General features: G+C 37.3%; 1 protein-coding gene across 2 annotated transcripts in view; it reads left to right on the top strand.

Moving 5' to 3' along the window:
- The window catches only part of LOC102698086 (hepatocyte growth factor), a 32,995-nt gene that overhangs the window by 14,558 nt on the left and 4,344 nt on the right, over window positions 1-14,093 (top strand). For both annotated transcript variants that reach the window (XM_015352156.2, XM_006633253.3), the window contains exons 10-17: window positions 1,117-1,213; window positions 3,357-3,487; window positions 5,030-5,062; window positions 5,762-5,867; window positions 6,107-6,181; window positions 7,969-8,118; window positions 8,859-8,965; window positions 10,318-10,460. In XM_015352156.2, coding sequence (XP_015207642.2) covers window positions 1,117-1,213; window positions 3,357-3,487; window positions 5,030-5,062; window positions 5,762-5,867; window positions 6,107-6,181; window positions 7,969-8,118; window positions 8,859-8,965; window positions 10,318-10,460 — 842 coding nt within the window. The remainder of the gene's footprint in view (window positions 1-1,116; window positions 1,214-3,356; window positions 3,488-5,029; window positions 5,063-5,761; window positions 5,868-6,106; window positions 6,182-7,968; window positions 8,119-8,858; window positions 8,966-10,317; window positions 10,461-14,093) is intronic.

The raw sequence follows: 14,093 nt of genomic DNA, 5'->3' as shown, positions 1-14,093 counted from the left end.
TGTAAAACCATTTAGGCACCAAATGACCTGTTATGGCAAGTCAGCTGAAATCACTGGGCGATATAACTGCTGGCCACAACTGCATTGTGTTTTGAACTTTGAACAAATATTATAATGTATTCTTCAACACCTATAAAATAAGGGGAGTTTTTGTATTTTGTCTACTTCAAGAAAAGCAGTATGCAATTATGGATGTGTGAGCAGTTGTACTCAGTATTGTGGTGAAACACAAGCAGCCTGTCGCCCTATTTTTGTGTGTGGTTTTGTTTGTGTCATAGAAAAAAATGAAGCTAGGTGCTTATTAAAATCAATGAAAGTGAATGAAAACTAAGATAATTTGTTGTTCAATTTCAGCCATTGAATTGGTCTTAAAATGTATAAATTAGAGTTCTGATTTTTGCTGGTTCTGTTTTCAGAACTTTCTTGAAATGGAGCTCGGATGTCAGAATTGTTTACAGCAACTTTTTGAGGGGTTTGCCACACTCCTCCACCATATAATAAAGTGTTTGTAGTTGTCTGTAAAACATGCTACTTATCATAAACATATGTAATCAGTATATAACAGTGTTCACTCTGTTTTCCCTCTCTAAGGAAAATATTATTCAATATTGCAGGGAAAATTATAATTTTATTTTGCAGGTTCAATCTGTATTCATCTGAGAATTATTCCTGCAGAGTCGTTAAGTTAAGATGTCAGCAACATCCTTGATGTTTTGGGGAGTAATATAATTTTATTCGTGTTCTGCTGAAGGAGTTGAAATCTTCATGGATTTAGAAAGCTGGAATTTCCTCTCTGCTCCAGAAGCTTCTTTGGGAAATACCAACCAGCTTTAGTCCCCCAAGGAAATTTTATCATACCAAGCATTATTTCTGTGTACTTCAGTCAGTTTGCTTAGAGTCTTATTTATTTTAGGAATAGATTGATATGGGAATTACATTCACAGCCCCAAAATCTTATTCTTCACAGAATGTTTCATTGTTTTGTTTCAGGTTCCAACCCAAAGGGTTTGTGTTTGGCAAAAAAAAATGTAATTTTTTTAAATATTTGTTTTCGGTGGCAGTAATCACATGTATACTGTGTTTTGAGATCCAGTTTCCCTTTATTTTGTGTTCTAGAGTGTTTTGAAGGCAATGGTGAAGAATATAGAGGACATTTGTCAAAGACCAGGTCTGGTGTTCCCTGTGCCATGTGGGAAGACAATCTTGACAGAAGGTGCATTACCAATTGAGCTTTATAATTTTTTTTTGCCACTTTGGATGTACAAAACCCTTAAACCCTTGTTTTGGGAATTAAAAAAAGCTATACATTTACATACATCTAATCAGTTTCCATGGAAACATGGCCAGATCCAGCAGTTACTACCTCTGCAATGCAGCCTTCTTTTGAAGGTTTTCAAGGACAAACCGGTATTCAAAGTTACAAAAACAGCTTTCTTTTTTTTATAGCAGTGAGCATTCAAAAGGAAATGTCAAGGTTATTGTTTTGTCAGTCAGAGCTGGCATGCTGCATTAACCTATACCTAATTTCAGTTTCTCTTTATTTTCAGATGTCACATACCTTGCCAAATACTTCTAAGGTTGATCATGATTGATGATACTTAAGACCTCTGCCATTTCTCCTTTCCCTTCTCCTTTATCTGTCTGTCTCAAAATTTACATTTTAGATAAGCTAATTAAAATTACAAAGGCAGCTCAGAATGGGCCTGGATGACACATCACAAAAATGCCCAGTTCACTTACTGGTATATCATGGAGGGTTATGTTAAAAAAAAACGGAAAAGCCATCAAGTAGTATAAGCCTCATCGACACCACAGGAAAACTGTTTTGTATTATATTTTGTAATATTAAGTTGAAAATCATAATGTCTACATGTAAGCAACGGTAATACAGAGGAACATATGTGTGATACAGTTAAATTTGTGGTTTTCAACAATTGAAAAATAGAAGACTACAAAAATATAGCTACAGAAAAATGTACTTTTGGGTCAGACGCTTTAGCATGAGTAAAAGAAGTGCCACAGTTCCCTCCAGACATGGTGTGACAGCATATTATATTGTTCTTATCATTCATATGCTTCACACGTGAATGGTATGTAATAACATGAGCAATGTTATACACTTCCATGCATGCATTATACCATCAATAAAAATGAGTGAGTGAGCTGCAGAGGTAACCCTGCAAGCCCAGGCTATGACATTACCTCCACCTTTCAGAATTTGCTAGGAAGTGCAGAGATGAGTCGGGAGACATGTGACTTTCTGTCAGCCAAGCAACAATAAACCACAGATTCCTGTATCTTTAACTAGAGCAGTTCTCTCTGACTGTGTAAATGTTTCCTACAGACTCTTCAATTAAGCTTCAAGGGCACGTGGATGTAGAATAGAGCCCCAAGGGTTGATCTTCTGTTAGGTCATATTTGCCTAACTTGCAAGAATAACGCTCCAAGCAGTTCTGATTCAAAGAAAAAAACATTCAATCTGGGACATTTTAAGACCTTTAATAGACATCCAAACGTGAACTGGTTTACAAAGAAATTGAAGGCGGCGATAACACAGCAGGACGTGTATATTAAAGAAGTCACCTTTAACCCATGGAAGTTGCTGTGCAGTCCCTCTGTAAAGTGGGATCAGAGTCAATCAGCCCCTTTATTTGGCTTAGGTCCAGCATCTGAGCCTTTAGAGGACAAAGTTCAATGCAGAAATACTTCAGGCAACTGGTTTGTATTCACAAGAGACTTCAAATTCTGACTGATTCGCATTGACCTAGGGGCTTGCCCTAAGGTTTTAAGGCAGTAATTGAGCTATTTTAGACTTTTTTTTAACAAAGTTTGTTCTTACCTCAATAATTCTTTTGGCAAAAAATGACATTTTACAGGATTAAAATGTGGGAGTTATGAATCATGGTGGGCATACGATGGGAAACATGCATAAGTACATAGTTTTGTATTCCCCTGAGCTGGAATCACGCAGAAAATTTGTCTAGGCCATTTATGGAATTTTGTACAGTAACTACAAAATCACTGTAGAGATATTATATGGCTTTAACTTCAGATTAAGCCACATTTTCACAAATTGACAGAGATTATCACATCATCACATCACTTTCAATAACCGCTTATGTAGTTCTGTAGTTTCAGGCTCTGGGCCACTGTCACTCTGTAACAGTTAGAACATGCAAACTCCACACAGATTGACCTCAAAGAATTGAGCCCTGGGGCCCCAGCACCTAGCTGCTCTCCAAAGATGATCATTTTCCTTGTATATAAACTTTAAACCTTTACAACTTTTAAAGCATACTAGAGTAAACTATATATTTTTGTTAGTTAACTTTATATTGTTCATGTTTTTTTCTTAGCTCAGCTACAAATTCAGAAATTGCAAGCCTGAAAAACAATTTCTGTCGGAACCCTGATAAAGACAAACACGGTCCCTGGTGCTACACAAACAACTCTTCAGTTCCTTGGGATTACTGTATGATTAAGCCTTGTAAGTATCCTTTTTGAACAAGCTGTTCCTGACATGTACCAAGAAGGACATTTCAATGATTTCCAGGACCATTTTGTCTTTCTTTTTAAAGCTCTAGTAGGCTGTAGAAACATATTTCCTGTTCATTGAGAACTTCAAAGGGTTACCGATCACCGTAGCCTTGCAACTCTAGTGTGTATGAAGAAAACACGTTATTTGGTTATTATGTTTCTGTGTTTGCAAATTCCTAATGATGCAGACAACTGAAAGTTCTTGTATAATGTGCAGTTTGGGTTTGAAGACAAGTCTGTAGTTGTAAAATTAAACATTTTTAAAAAGGCATAACCAATTACATCAATTCATTGTGGCCAAACAGCTTTGTAAGTTGATTAACCACAAATGATCTTTTAAATGTTTCAGTGTGACAGTGACACTTGTGGAGTGTAGATTTCAAGTCTGTTTAAAGTCTGCTTTGTGTTAATACTACGTTAATGACTGCAGTGTGGCCTGAGTTTTACATAGCTGCTAATAGTGAACAGCACATAACTGTTTAGAATCTCACAACTGTAATATCTCAAGGGGTTTACAGGCATTGCTGGGAACATCCTTGTTCTATTGGTGCTGCGTCCTCAATTTCTCTTTGTGTTTTAAATTCTAAAAATGCAGTTTTGTATAAGTAACATCAGGCTCCTATTTGATTAATGAGCAACAGTTGTGCTGTACAAGCTGTACATTTTGTAGCTAGTTTGCCAGCATTTACATCTCATATTCATTCCATCTCTTACTCTAATTACATTCGTCTTCCAGTAACTACAGCTATGTAACTAACATAAATACAAACCATAAGTGACGTAAAGTTTGTATCTTTTAAAGTAATGAAATCTTGAAAGTGTTTATGCCCACTGAACAAGTGAAAATATAAAGGTGTTTGTATTTCAAATAGTGGAATAGCATTTAAAACTGAGAACAGGAGGTAATTGTTTACCCAGTGGGTTAACCTGGCAGGTTTGAATAGGTAGAGTACTGAGAACACCATCACCTGTTTGGCCAGGAGACCACATTACAGTGGTGATACCTAACACTAGTTTAAAGATTGTGTGAAGAGCACAAGACTACATTCAGAACCATCTTCTGGTAATGGTATTCTGTCACCTGCCTGACCAGATGATTTCAATCTCTTTGGTCCCTTAAAGAAGCACCTTTTTAATCAGTTGACAGAACTGTTGCCTAGTACCTCACAACCAATAGCGCTGTAAACATATAAGTGTGTGATTACTAAAGTATAGTATATGAACGTCTGCATCGTATCCTGTCAGAAGCTCCTGTGTGCTTCTTTAAGGGAACCAAGGTGCACATGGACGACCAAATTGCACAGCAGTTTTTAATGGAGAAAATGACTATTTAATAGTCTCTATTTACTCTATTTTAAAAAAAGAATAACCAAAAGTTATTCTCTTGGGGCTTTTTTTAGATGTTTAAATTACTGTTGGAGAGATTATTTTGTTTATTTGCTAACTCTCTTGAACTGTCTTCACTCAAGTGCTTCTTTGTCTTTTTATTTAGGTAAGCCTTCATCTAATGTGATCCCTACAAAGAGTAAGTTGACAACTATGAAAGCTTTGGAGCTTCTGTCCCCTCTGGATTTAAACACTAATTGTGAAGTAGAGTTTAATCTTATTATAACCAGCAAATCCTAAATACTCTGTAATGTGTCAATTTCTCTGATAACAAAGAAAACTTGAATAACAGGATTCAGCTTTTACCTAAAATCCTTAATGTATTATATAACATATTTTAAACTGATTTGTATGAGCTATAAATACAATTCCTGTTCTAATCCCATTCCAAGCATAAGTGGTTTATACATTTTAAGAGTATAAAATCAAAATGACAGTAATAATACTAAAACTTAATTCCATTCTTTATGAACATTAACAAATAAGAACATCTTGAATTATTGTGATATTTTAGATGTGCTTATAGGAAAAAACCTTTGCTTTTACAGGTTGTATTGGAATTTAATTATTGTTTGTCTGGAATGTTCCTGTTCGAGTAGGGAATAGGGAAAAAGCAGTATTACACACTGAAATAAAACTTTGATGCTATAATATATTCTATTAAGTTAAATAATCTGGTTGATGGATTAACCTGTCTAGCTTAATTACTGTTTCCTAAATATTGGACTGCGTCTGTTTGGTAATAAATGGTCCTGTTGATTTTTTAGTTATTAACTAAATTCTTGTTTTTTTTTCCCCGACTGTGTATATTAAACCATGCATATTGCTTTTGTTCAAGGTGATCCATCACAGATTTCCTGTTTTCGTCATAAAAGAATTAGAATTGTTGGAGGAGCACCGGTAAAGATTAAGGAAGCAAGCTGGATGGTTAGCATACAGAAAGGGTAATTTACAGATTGTTTTCATCTGCTTCATATTGTTTAGAGATTGTGTGTGCTGGCTGCTACTCTAACTGTACTTGTTGAGGAGAAATACAGTCACTACCAGATTGGTAGGCCAATATTATTTTAATTAAATTCCACAAACGTTTTTGTTTTTCAAGTTTTCGTGTTTTGTGAATGTTTAAAAATGTGTAACAAATTCTGAAAGGTGGAGGTAACATGGATTTTTGTTTTGTCAACAGCAATTCTCATTGGTGTGGTGGATCATTGGTGAGAGAGGATTGGGTCCTTACAGATAAGCAGTGTTTCTCTTCCTGGTAAGTTTAATTCCTGTTCGTTCGGAAATTCCGCAAAAGGATATAGATAAATAAACCTGGATATCAAAAAGATACCCATTAAGAAAACTGCTTATTCCGGATGCCTGGTAATTTTAAAAAACATAATTTAGACAAATTCTCATTTATGAAGTAGTGTAAAAATTTAGGTTTAATTTTTCAAGTTACAGAATTTCCCTTTGACATTTGTTAACTAGCTTATTTGTCTAGTAGCTAGAATAACTACTGTATTTCGGAAGGTTATATGCAAAGAGTACAGTATGATTACAGCAGAGTATGAGTTGGCAAGCAGGTTTCCTTGTTTTTCATGGCATCACTCATCTTAATTATTTTATTAAACTATTTTATTAAACTTCATCAGTTTCCCTACGGGATCAATCAAGTCCTATCTATCTTAACAATTTCCTAAGATAATAAAAAGAAGCCAGTTATTTTTATGTCTTGAACTTATGCCATGTTCACTCTCATATCAGCTTAGTTGTAATATTTCCTGATATCCGCTATATCACCTTGCAACTCGCACCTGGCAGCCGACTGAAGCTTAATGGGAGTGAGCCTGGCTAGTACCAGGATGGGAGACCTTCTGGGAAAACTAAGGTTGCTGCTGGAAGAGATGTTAGTGGGGCCAGTAGGGGGCACTCATCTCACGGTTTGTTTGGGCCCTAATGCCCCAGTACAGTGATGCGGCATCATACTGTGAAAAGGCGCCGTTCTTTGGATGAGATGTGAAACCGAGCTCCTGAGTAGGAGTGTCACTCCAGCGTCCTGGCCAAATTTCCTATTGGCCTTTACCAGTCTTGACCTCCTAATAATCCCCATCTATAAACTGGCTTCATCACTCTGTTCTCCTCCCCACTGAGAGCTGATGTGTGGGGAGCGTACTGGTGCACTATAGCTGCCGTCGCATCATCCAGGCAGATGCTGCACATTGGTTGTGGTGGAGGAGAGTCCCTATTACCTGTGAAACTTTAGTGGAGTTTTCATAAAAAGGGCTATGTAAGTGTAAGGAATTTATTATTATTATTATTATTATTATTATTATTATTATTATTATTATTATTATTATTATTATTAAATATGTTAAAAATGCATACAAAAACTATAAATGTCAAGACTAGGACCGTTCTCCTTTACACCCCTCCTCGACACCATCTGTACCTTTTCAGCTGTCTCTCGGTTCACTCCTCACTCTGCAGGAGGTCCTGTCTTCCTTGTCCTACAGCATGGGGAGCTGGCCCTTAGCCACGCGGGTTAAGCCAGATCTAGCTGTAACTAAGTACTCAATAAACATTTTCAATGCACTTAATTATCGGGTGTCATTATTCTTTGGGACCAATCAGTTGCTGTAACTGTATATCCTGCTGGATCCTGGCTGTTTAAGACTGGAGTTGCCCATCTGTGCTTTAGAGACAAGCAGTTAAGGAGCAGCTAGAAAATAAAACTACACTTCTTGGTTTACTTATTTATTCTGTGTGGCTGTGTATGTCTGTCTTTATCCTTGCAAATCGTGTGCAATCTGTTGTTGGTGCCGTTATAATGTTTAATACCAGCCGTCTCATTAAATTATGTTTGGACTGCAATGTCTGTGAGTTTTACATCTACGGATTCATTTTATAAGTTTAGACGATACTGAAAGGGGTCCAAGTTTGCAAAAGTGAAATTTTCAGCAGGTGTTAATGACTGCATTTGCTTTGTGCAGTGTTTCTCTTTTAAAGATCACACAGAAGTTTTGAATTGCCACGATAATTCACTAAAGCTGTTCTTTACAGTGTGCCTGATTTGGCCGAATACAGTGTCTGGATGGGTTTCCTCCACCTCAACGATACAGGACGGGAAGAGTCAGAAAAACAGGTTCTGAAGATCTCCCATGTGGTCTGTGGACCTGAAGGCTCAAATCTCGCTTTGCTGAAATTATCTGGGTAAATTTTAAAAACCGTTTTACCAAAGACATGCTGAAAGAGCATGATTAATTTCTTAGACTGGTGTGGTCAGACATGCCAGACAAGTTACAATTGCTAAGCAGTGGCTGTACTGGCAATATTAAAGGGTAAAGACTGTCTTTGACTTCTGCTTTTTTAGAACAAAACTGTACCTTGATATATTAAGTTAATTATTCTGGGCATTGAATAAAATATATCAGGAAATATTTGTTTAAGTCTCTCCTTCATGGAGGCTCTCTTTGAATGTCAATGGTTTTGGATAGCACTCCATAATAATATAATAATGTCTTTCTGTAATTTGTTTATTACTGACCCTGTGACATCTCAGTACTGCTTTTAACTAAGTTCATCCGCTGGGTAGTTCTTAGTTTATAGGCTCATATTTCATGTCTAAGTGAACACGTACTGTAACTGCTGATAAGGTTGCATGCTCTACTGCTCTTTTTCTCTTCCAAGTGTCTGAATTAAGTTTTTTCATCTTCCAGAAAATCATTGTACAGTTTACTTCTGTGTTAAGCAGATGGAAAGTGCTTGTAGATAAAATAACAGTGCCAGATTACAGAAGTGATAAAAAGTGGGAAGTTAAACATTTTTGACACCATTTTTTTTGGGAGCAGTAGACATTAGCTGTATACGCTTCTTGATGTTTATGAGAAGTTAAAAGAAACTCAATATCAGGTTGTCACAGAATGTTTGATATTTTATTCTTTTACAAATAGGGCTGCTTTGCAAACTGAAAACGTTCGTACAATTCCGCTCCCCGTCACAGGATGTGCTATTCCGGAACACACCAATTGCACTATGTATGGATGGGGAGAGACCAAAGGTACTATTTTTTCTTCTCTATTTTTGCAGTTTTTCTTAATTAATCCTTTGTTTAACCAGAACAATAAACTGAGCACAATTTCTCTGTTACAATGATGATCTGCGACGTTCCCATTTCAACAACGGGGGTTTTCAGTACAGAGAATTCCTTTGCTCAACGGTACAATAGCAGTGTCCCACAACCTTCCATTAAAATTCCAGAACGCCTCATGTCCAGTCCACACTGCTATCTTGAAGTTTCCACAGAACTGCGCACATGTTCTTACTCCTGACTTATAGACATATATAGTTTATGTTGAGTGGTTTATAGAAATTATTTTCATAGGTTAATATCCATTCATTCCTGGACTGTGTTAGTAGAATTGCTACCGTGGTAGGGCAGTGTTGAGCTATCTAGGGGTACAGCATCGTCGCATCCAGTCAGTGCTAATTCTGCCTTTGGGCAGTCTCAAGCTCACAGCAGGTAAAACAACAAGGAGTTTGACCATCCTCATGTTGGAAGAGAGCATTCACTGTCCTTGTTTCCCCATTTCTGGAAGAGGGGTTGCAGCAGTTCACAGGAGTTGGAGAATGGCATATTAGGAAGGCATCAAAAAGAGCAATAATTGTAAATTTGAAAGAGAAATTTGAATTCGGCAGCTACCGTACATAGAGATGCAACTACAAAAGGTCAGTTCTGTGTATACAGTACTACTGATTTAGGTAAACCTTTCTAAGAAGTGTTAAAATAAAATGCAACACAGGGCGAGCCTCAAAGGCATTGTAGAGCTTGATCTGTGAAAGGTTTAATTCTAAACCGTGTACATGCTGAGAAACAATGATAGACACCAGTTGTGGGGAGTGTTTGCAGAGAGTGTACAGGTTTTTGTCATTTCAGATCAACTGAAGGCGCAGATAAGTGTTGTCCAAAATACTGTTGTGCTATGTATGGCAATCTTTATATGGGTTAGAATCTTTCTCTTTTGTAAACTACAGTAAAACAAGAGCTTATCTAGGGCTGTACTCAAGATGATAAAAACCCTCTGTGAATGATTGAATGCAGTGCAGCATACACTTTTGAGTGTTCCTTTGATTGTTCTCCAGAAGTTGCCTTTTTGTAAAGGATAAAAGCCCTTTTTATGTCTTCACTGAACTGCACTGCGACTTATTTCAGCCTTACGGCATATTACTGGGAAATCTGCACTCAGCAGTACAAAGCCATCTTATATATTCATCTTCAGTACTCATTTTCTCTTCCATGTCAGGCTCGTACATTACCCTTTCTGTATGGTCAAGGCAGGAGTGTACTTTGAAGATTTATTTTTTTTTTAAAGTCGTTTAGATTTGGCTCATTTTCCCTTTTTCTTCTTTCAGGAACCGGCCATGATGGCATCATGAAAGTAGTGCAGTTGCCAATTGTTAGCAATGAAAGGTGCAATGCATACCATAGAGGGAGTCTCCCAATAACCGAGTCTAGACTTTGTGCTGGAGGAAAGAGGGATGAAGGAGTTTGTGAGGTGAGTGCCCATTGGTGATCATTCTGAAGATTTCATTGAGACAGAAGAAGGTTACAGATGACAGGGGGCCATTTGGCCTATCTTGCCCATTAAGTAGTTTTGTAGTTACTTGATCCAAGGATCTCATCCAGCCTTTTCTTGAAGGATACCACGGTTTCCAGTGGAAAGCATGTTCCATACACCCACAACTCCTTGGGTAATGAAGTGCTCCTGTTCTCAGTTTTAAATGTGTTTCCACAGAGTTGATTCAGAAGAAGTCTGCTGGGTGGACTTTGTCGGTGCCTTTGAGAAATTCGAGCACTTGTATCAGTTCCTCCAACCTGTCAGGATAGGATCAGACTTGATAAATTACTTAATAAGCACGATTCATTTTATTTTTACCACCCTGTTTATTACAGTCTTCTGTAGACGCATCACACTTGAAGGGTTTTTAAAATGTTTAGTTTTTTTGCTTTAAGTTTTTTTGAGTGCTTGCTTCTTAAAAAAATCAGTGTTCCTTAATTCTCCTTTCAGAAAAAAATGTGAATTGGCTAGAAAACATAATTTAGCTGTTTCTTGAAAAAGTCTTTTAACTTCTACAGTATTTTGGGATAGCCTATTCTATACACTCATGACAATTTTTGTAAAGAATCTTTCAGTCATAAATGTACATTCATCATTTCCACTTGTGTCCCTGGTCCTTGTGTCTACTGTTATGTTTGATTGGTAAGGAGCATGTTTTTAGACAAAAAAATTATATTTGTTCAGATTTGAACCTTTGCTTGTCCAGTTTCTCACAATAACTGATGTAATAAAAAACAAATTCACCTTCTTCAAATTTGTCATTATAAAGCACGTCATGGTTTTTGTTATCTTTTATAAAAAGCAGTCAAGCATCAAGAAGATCTGTTGTAATAGCCCTTCATTTTGCAACATGAAAACAAACCACCCCACTCACCAAGTCACTCTTACAGCAAAACTAATTTTCAGTCACTTCTGAAACATTTCTCTTAATAAAATGAGTTAAAGTAAGTTTAGAAAGACAATGCATTCCTCTGCATAATTACAAAATTATCATTTCAATTGTAACAAATAAGAGGACCAAAAAAGAGTTGCTGATGCCAATTCTGTGGGGTCTTTTAAGAAATGGTTGAATGAAATCTTTGGATCATCAGGCTTCGTACGTCCATTTATTAATTTTGCTCTTATTTAGCAATCGGGTGTCATTTAATTAATCCTGTTTTTTTTAATCTTGTGTTTCCCCACTTACTCAGGGTGTTCCACATGGCTATGTGCTGGGAACTCTCCTAATGAAGATTTACAATTTCCCTGTTGGGCTTGGGTTAACAAATTCAAAACACTCTGGCTTACAGACAAACCAGATTATATACAGTACTACTACTCTCTGAAATTTACAGTTGTCTGTCTGATATTAAGATTTGAATGCAACAGAAATTAAAATATTGTTGTCAACACTAGAGAAATCAAGCTCTTGATGGATGTAAGAAACTTTGATGCTAAGGTTTGCCCCGTGTTATCTGAAACACGTGTTAAGAATGTCATAAGTACCTTTTTTCTGTTTGTTTTTAATTGCACAGTTGACAATTGCCATTACTCTCTGCTGAAATATAAGACTGCTGTAACACCATATACAGTCATATGAAAAAGAAAGTACATCCTCTTTCAATTCTATGGTTTTGCATATCAGGACATAAATAACAGTCGTCTGGTCCTCACCAACTTCTATAATCTCACTGTCATTATTTATTCAACAAAACTTAAGCCAAAATGCAGAAACCATGTGGGAAAAATTAAGCACACCCTTACTTGCTTCCACAGGAATTAAGAGGGTAATTAGCTGCCAGGTGCCGCTGATCAATTGCACTTGATTAGCTGATCATCCGGAAGTGTGACCAGCTCTAAAAGCCAACCTTTTGGCAGCTTGGTGGTCTGGAGCATTCAGGTGTGTGTTAACACCATGCCAAGGAGAAAAGACATCAGCAATTAACTCAGAGAAGCAATTGTTGCTGCTCATCAATCTGGGAAGGGTTATAAGGCCATTTCCGAACAGTTTGAAATCCATTATTCTGCATTGAGAAGGATTATTTACAAATGGAGAACATTCAAGACGGTTGCCAATCTTCCCAGGAGTGGGTGTCCCAGCAAATTCACCCCAAGGTCAGACCGTATAATGCTCAGAGAAATCACAAAGAACCCAAGAGCTACATCTAGGGATCTACAGTACAGGCCTTGGTTAACATGTTAAATGTTAAAGTTCATGACGGTACAATCAGACAAAAGACTGAACAAGTATGGCTTTCATGGAAGGGTAGCCAGGAGAAAGCCCTCTTCTCTCCAAAACGAACATGGCAGCACGGCTTAGGTTTGCAAAATTACATCTGAATAAACCGCAAGATTTCTGGAACACTGTCCTTTTGAACAGACGAGACCAAAGTAGAGATGTTTGATCATTATGCACAACGGCATGTTTGGTAAAAACCAAACTCGGCGTATCACCACAAACACCTCTTACCAACCATCCAGCATGGTGGTGGAGGGTTGACGGTTTGGGCTTGTTTTGCAGCCACGGGACCTGGGCACCTTGCAGTCATTGAGTTGAACATGAACACCTCTTTATACCAAAGTATTCTAGAGACAAATGTGAGACCATCTGTCCAACGGCTAAAGCTTGGCTGAAATTGGGTCATGCAACATAACAATGATCCCAAGCACACCAGCAAATCTATAACTGAATGGCTGAAAAAAAAAGAATCAAGGTGTTGGAATGGCCAAGTCAAAGTCCAGACTTCAACCCCATTGAGATGCTGTGGCAGGACCTTAAGAGAGCTGTGCATGAACGAATGTCCTCAAACATCAATGAACTGAAACAATGTTGTAAAGAAGAGTGCGACAAAATTCCTCCAAAACATTGTGAGATGTGTTCAAGTTATTGCTGCTAAAAGTGGCTCTAAAAGCTACTGAATCATGGGGTGTACTTAGTTTTTCCACACCGGGCTTCTGCATTTTGGCTTATTTTTTGTTGAATAATGACAGTGGAATCTGTTATGTGTTTCAGGTGGGTAGCTGCGTCAGGCTGCAAAGGAACAAGTAATAGGTTTATTCCATGCTGAAAAGAAAAGAAAGAAAATGCAATGTTTGGGCCATGGAGCCAACCTGAAGAAGGCCGAAATGTTTTCTTTCTTCTCTTTACAGCATGGAATAATTACTTGTTCCTCTGTTATGCGTTTATCACATGAGGTTAGATTTCCTAATTTTAGGAACTGGTAAGGACCAGATTATTTTTTTAAATCCTGGTATATAAAATCATAGAATTGAAAGAGGATGTACTTTCTTTTTCACATGACTGTGTGCTTGGGTATCTTCTAAGGTACCAAATAGGCTTGAGTATGTCCAGGATTCTGTGGTTCATGTGTTAACTAAACTCATCTGCACATAACCTCTGTCTTTTGGAAATTGCACTGATGTCCTGTGTAATTTACAATAAACATTAAGGTTCACTTATCCACATTTAAGGCAATGAATGATGTAGCTCCAGGTTATATATTGGACTTATTGCAGGTGTATAGTCCAATGCTGTGTTGTATTCTGTGTTGAGCTACAGTATTTTAGCTCCCTGGAAAGTACTCTGTAGTT

The sequence above is a fragment of the Lepisosteus oculatus genome, chromosome 7, assembly GCF_040954835.1.
Source record: "Lepisosteus oculatus isolate fLepOcu1 chromosome 7, fLepOcu1.hap2, whole genome shotgun sequence".
NCBI classification, from domain to species: domain Eukaryota; kingdom Metazoa; phylum Chordata; class Actinopteri; order Semionotiformes; family Lepisosteidae; genus Lepisosteus; species Lepisosteus oculatus.
This window is presented reverse-complemented; position numbering and strand designations above follow the sequence as displayed.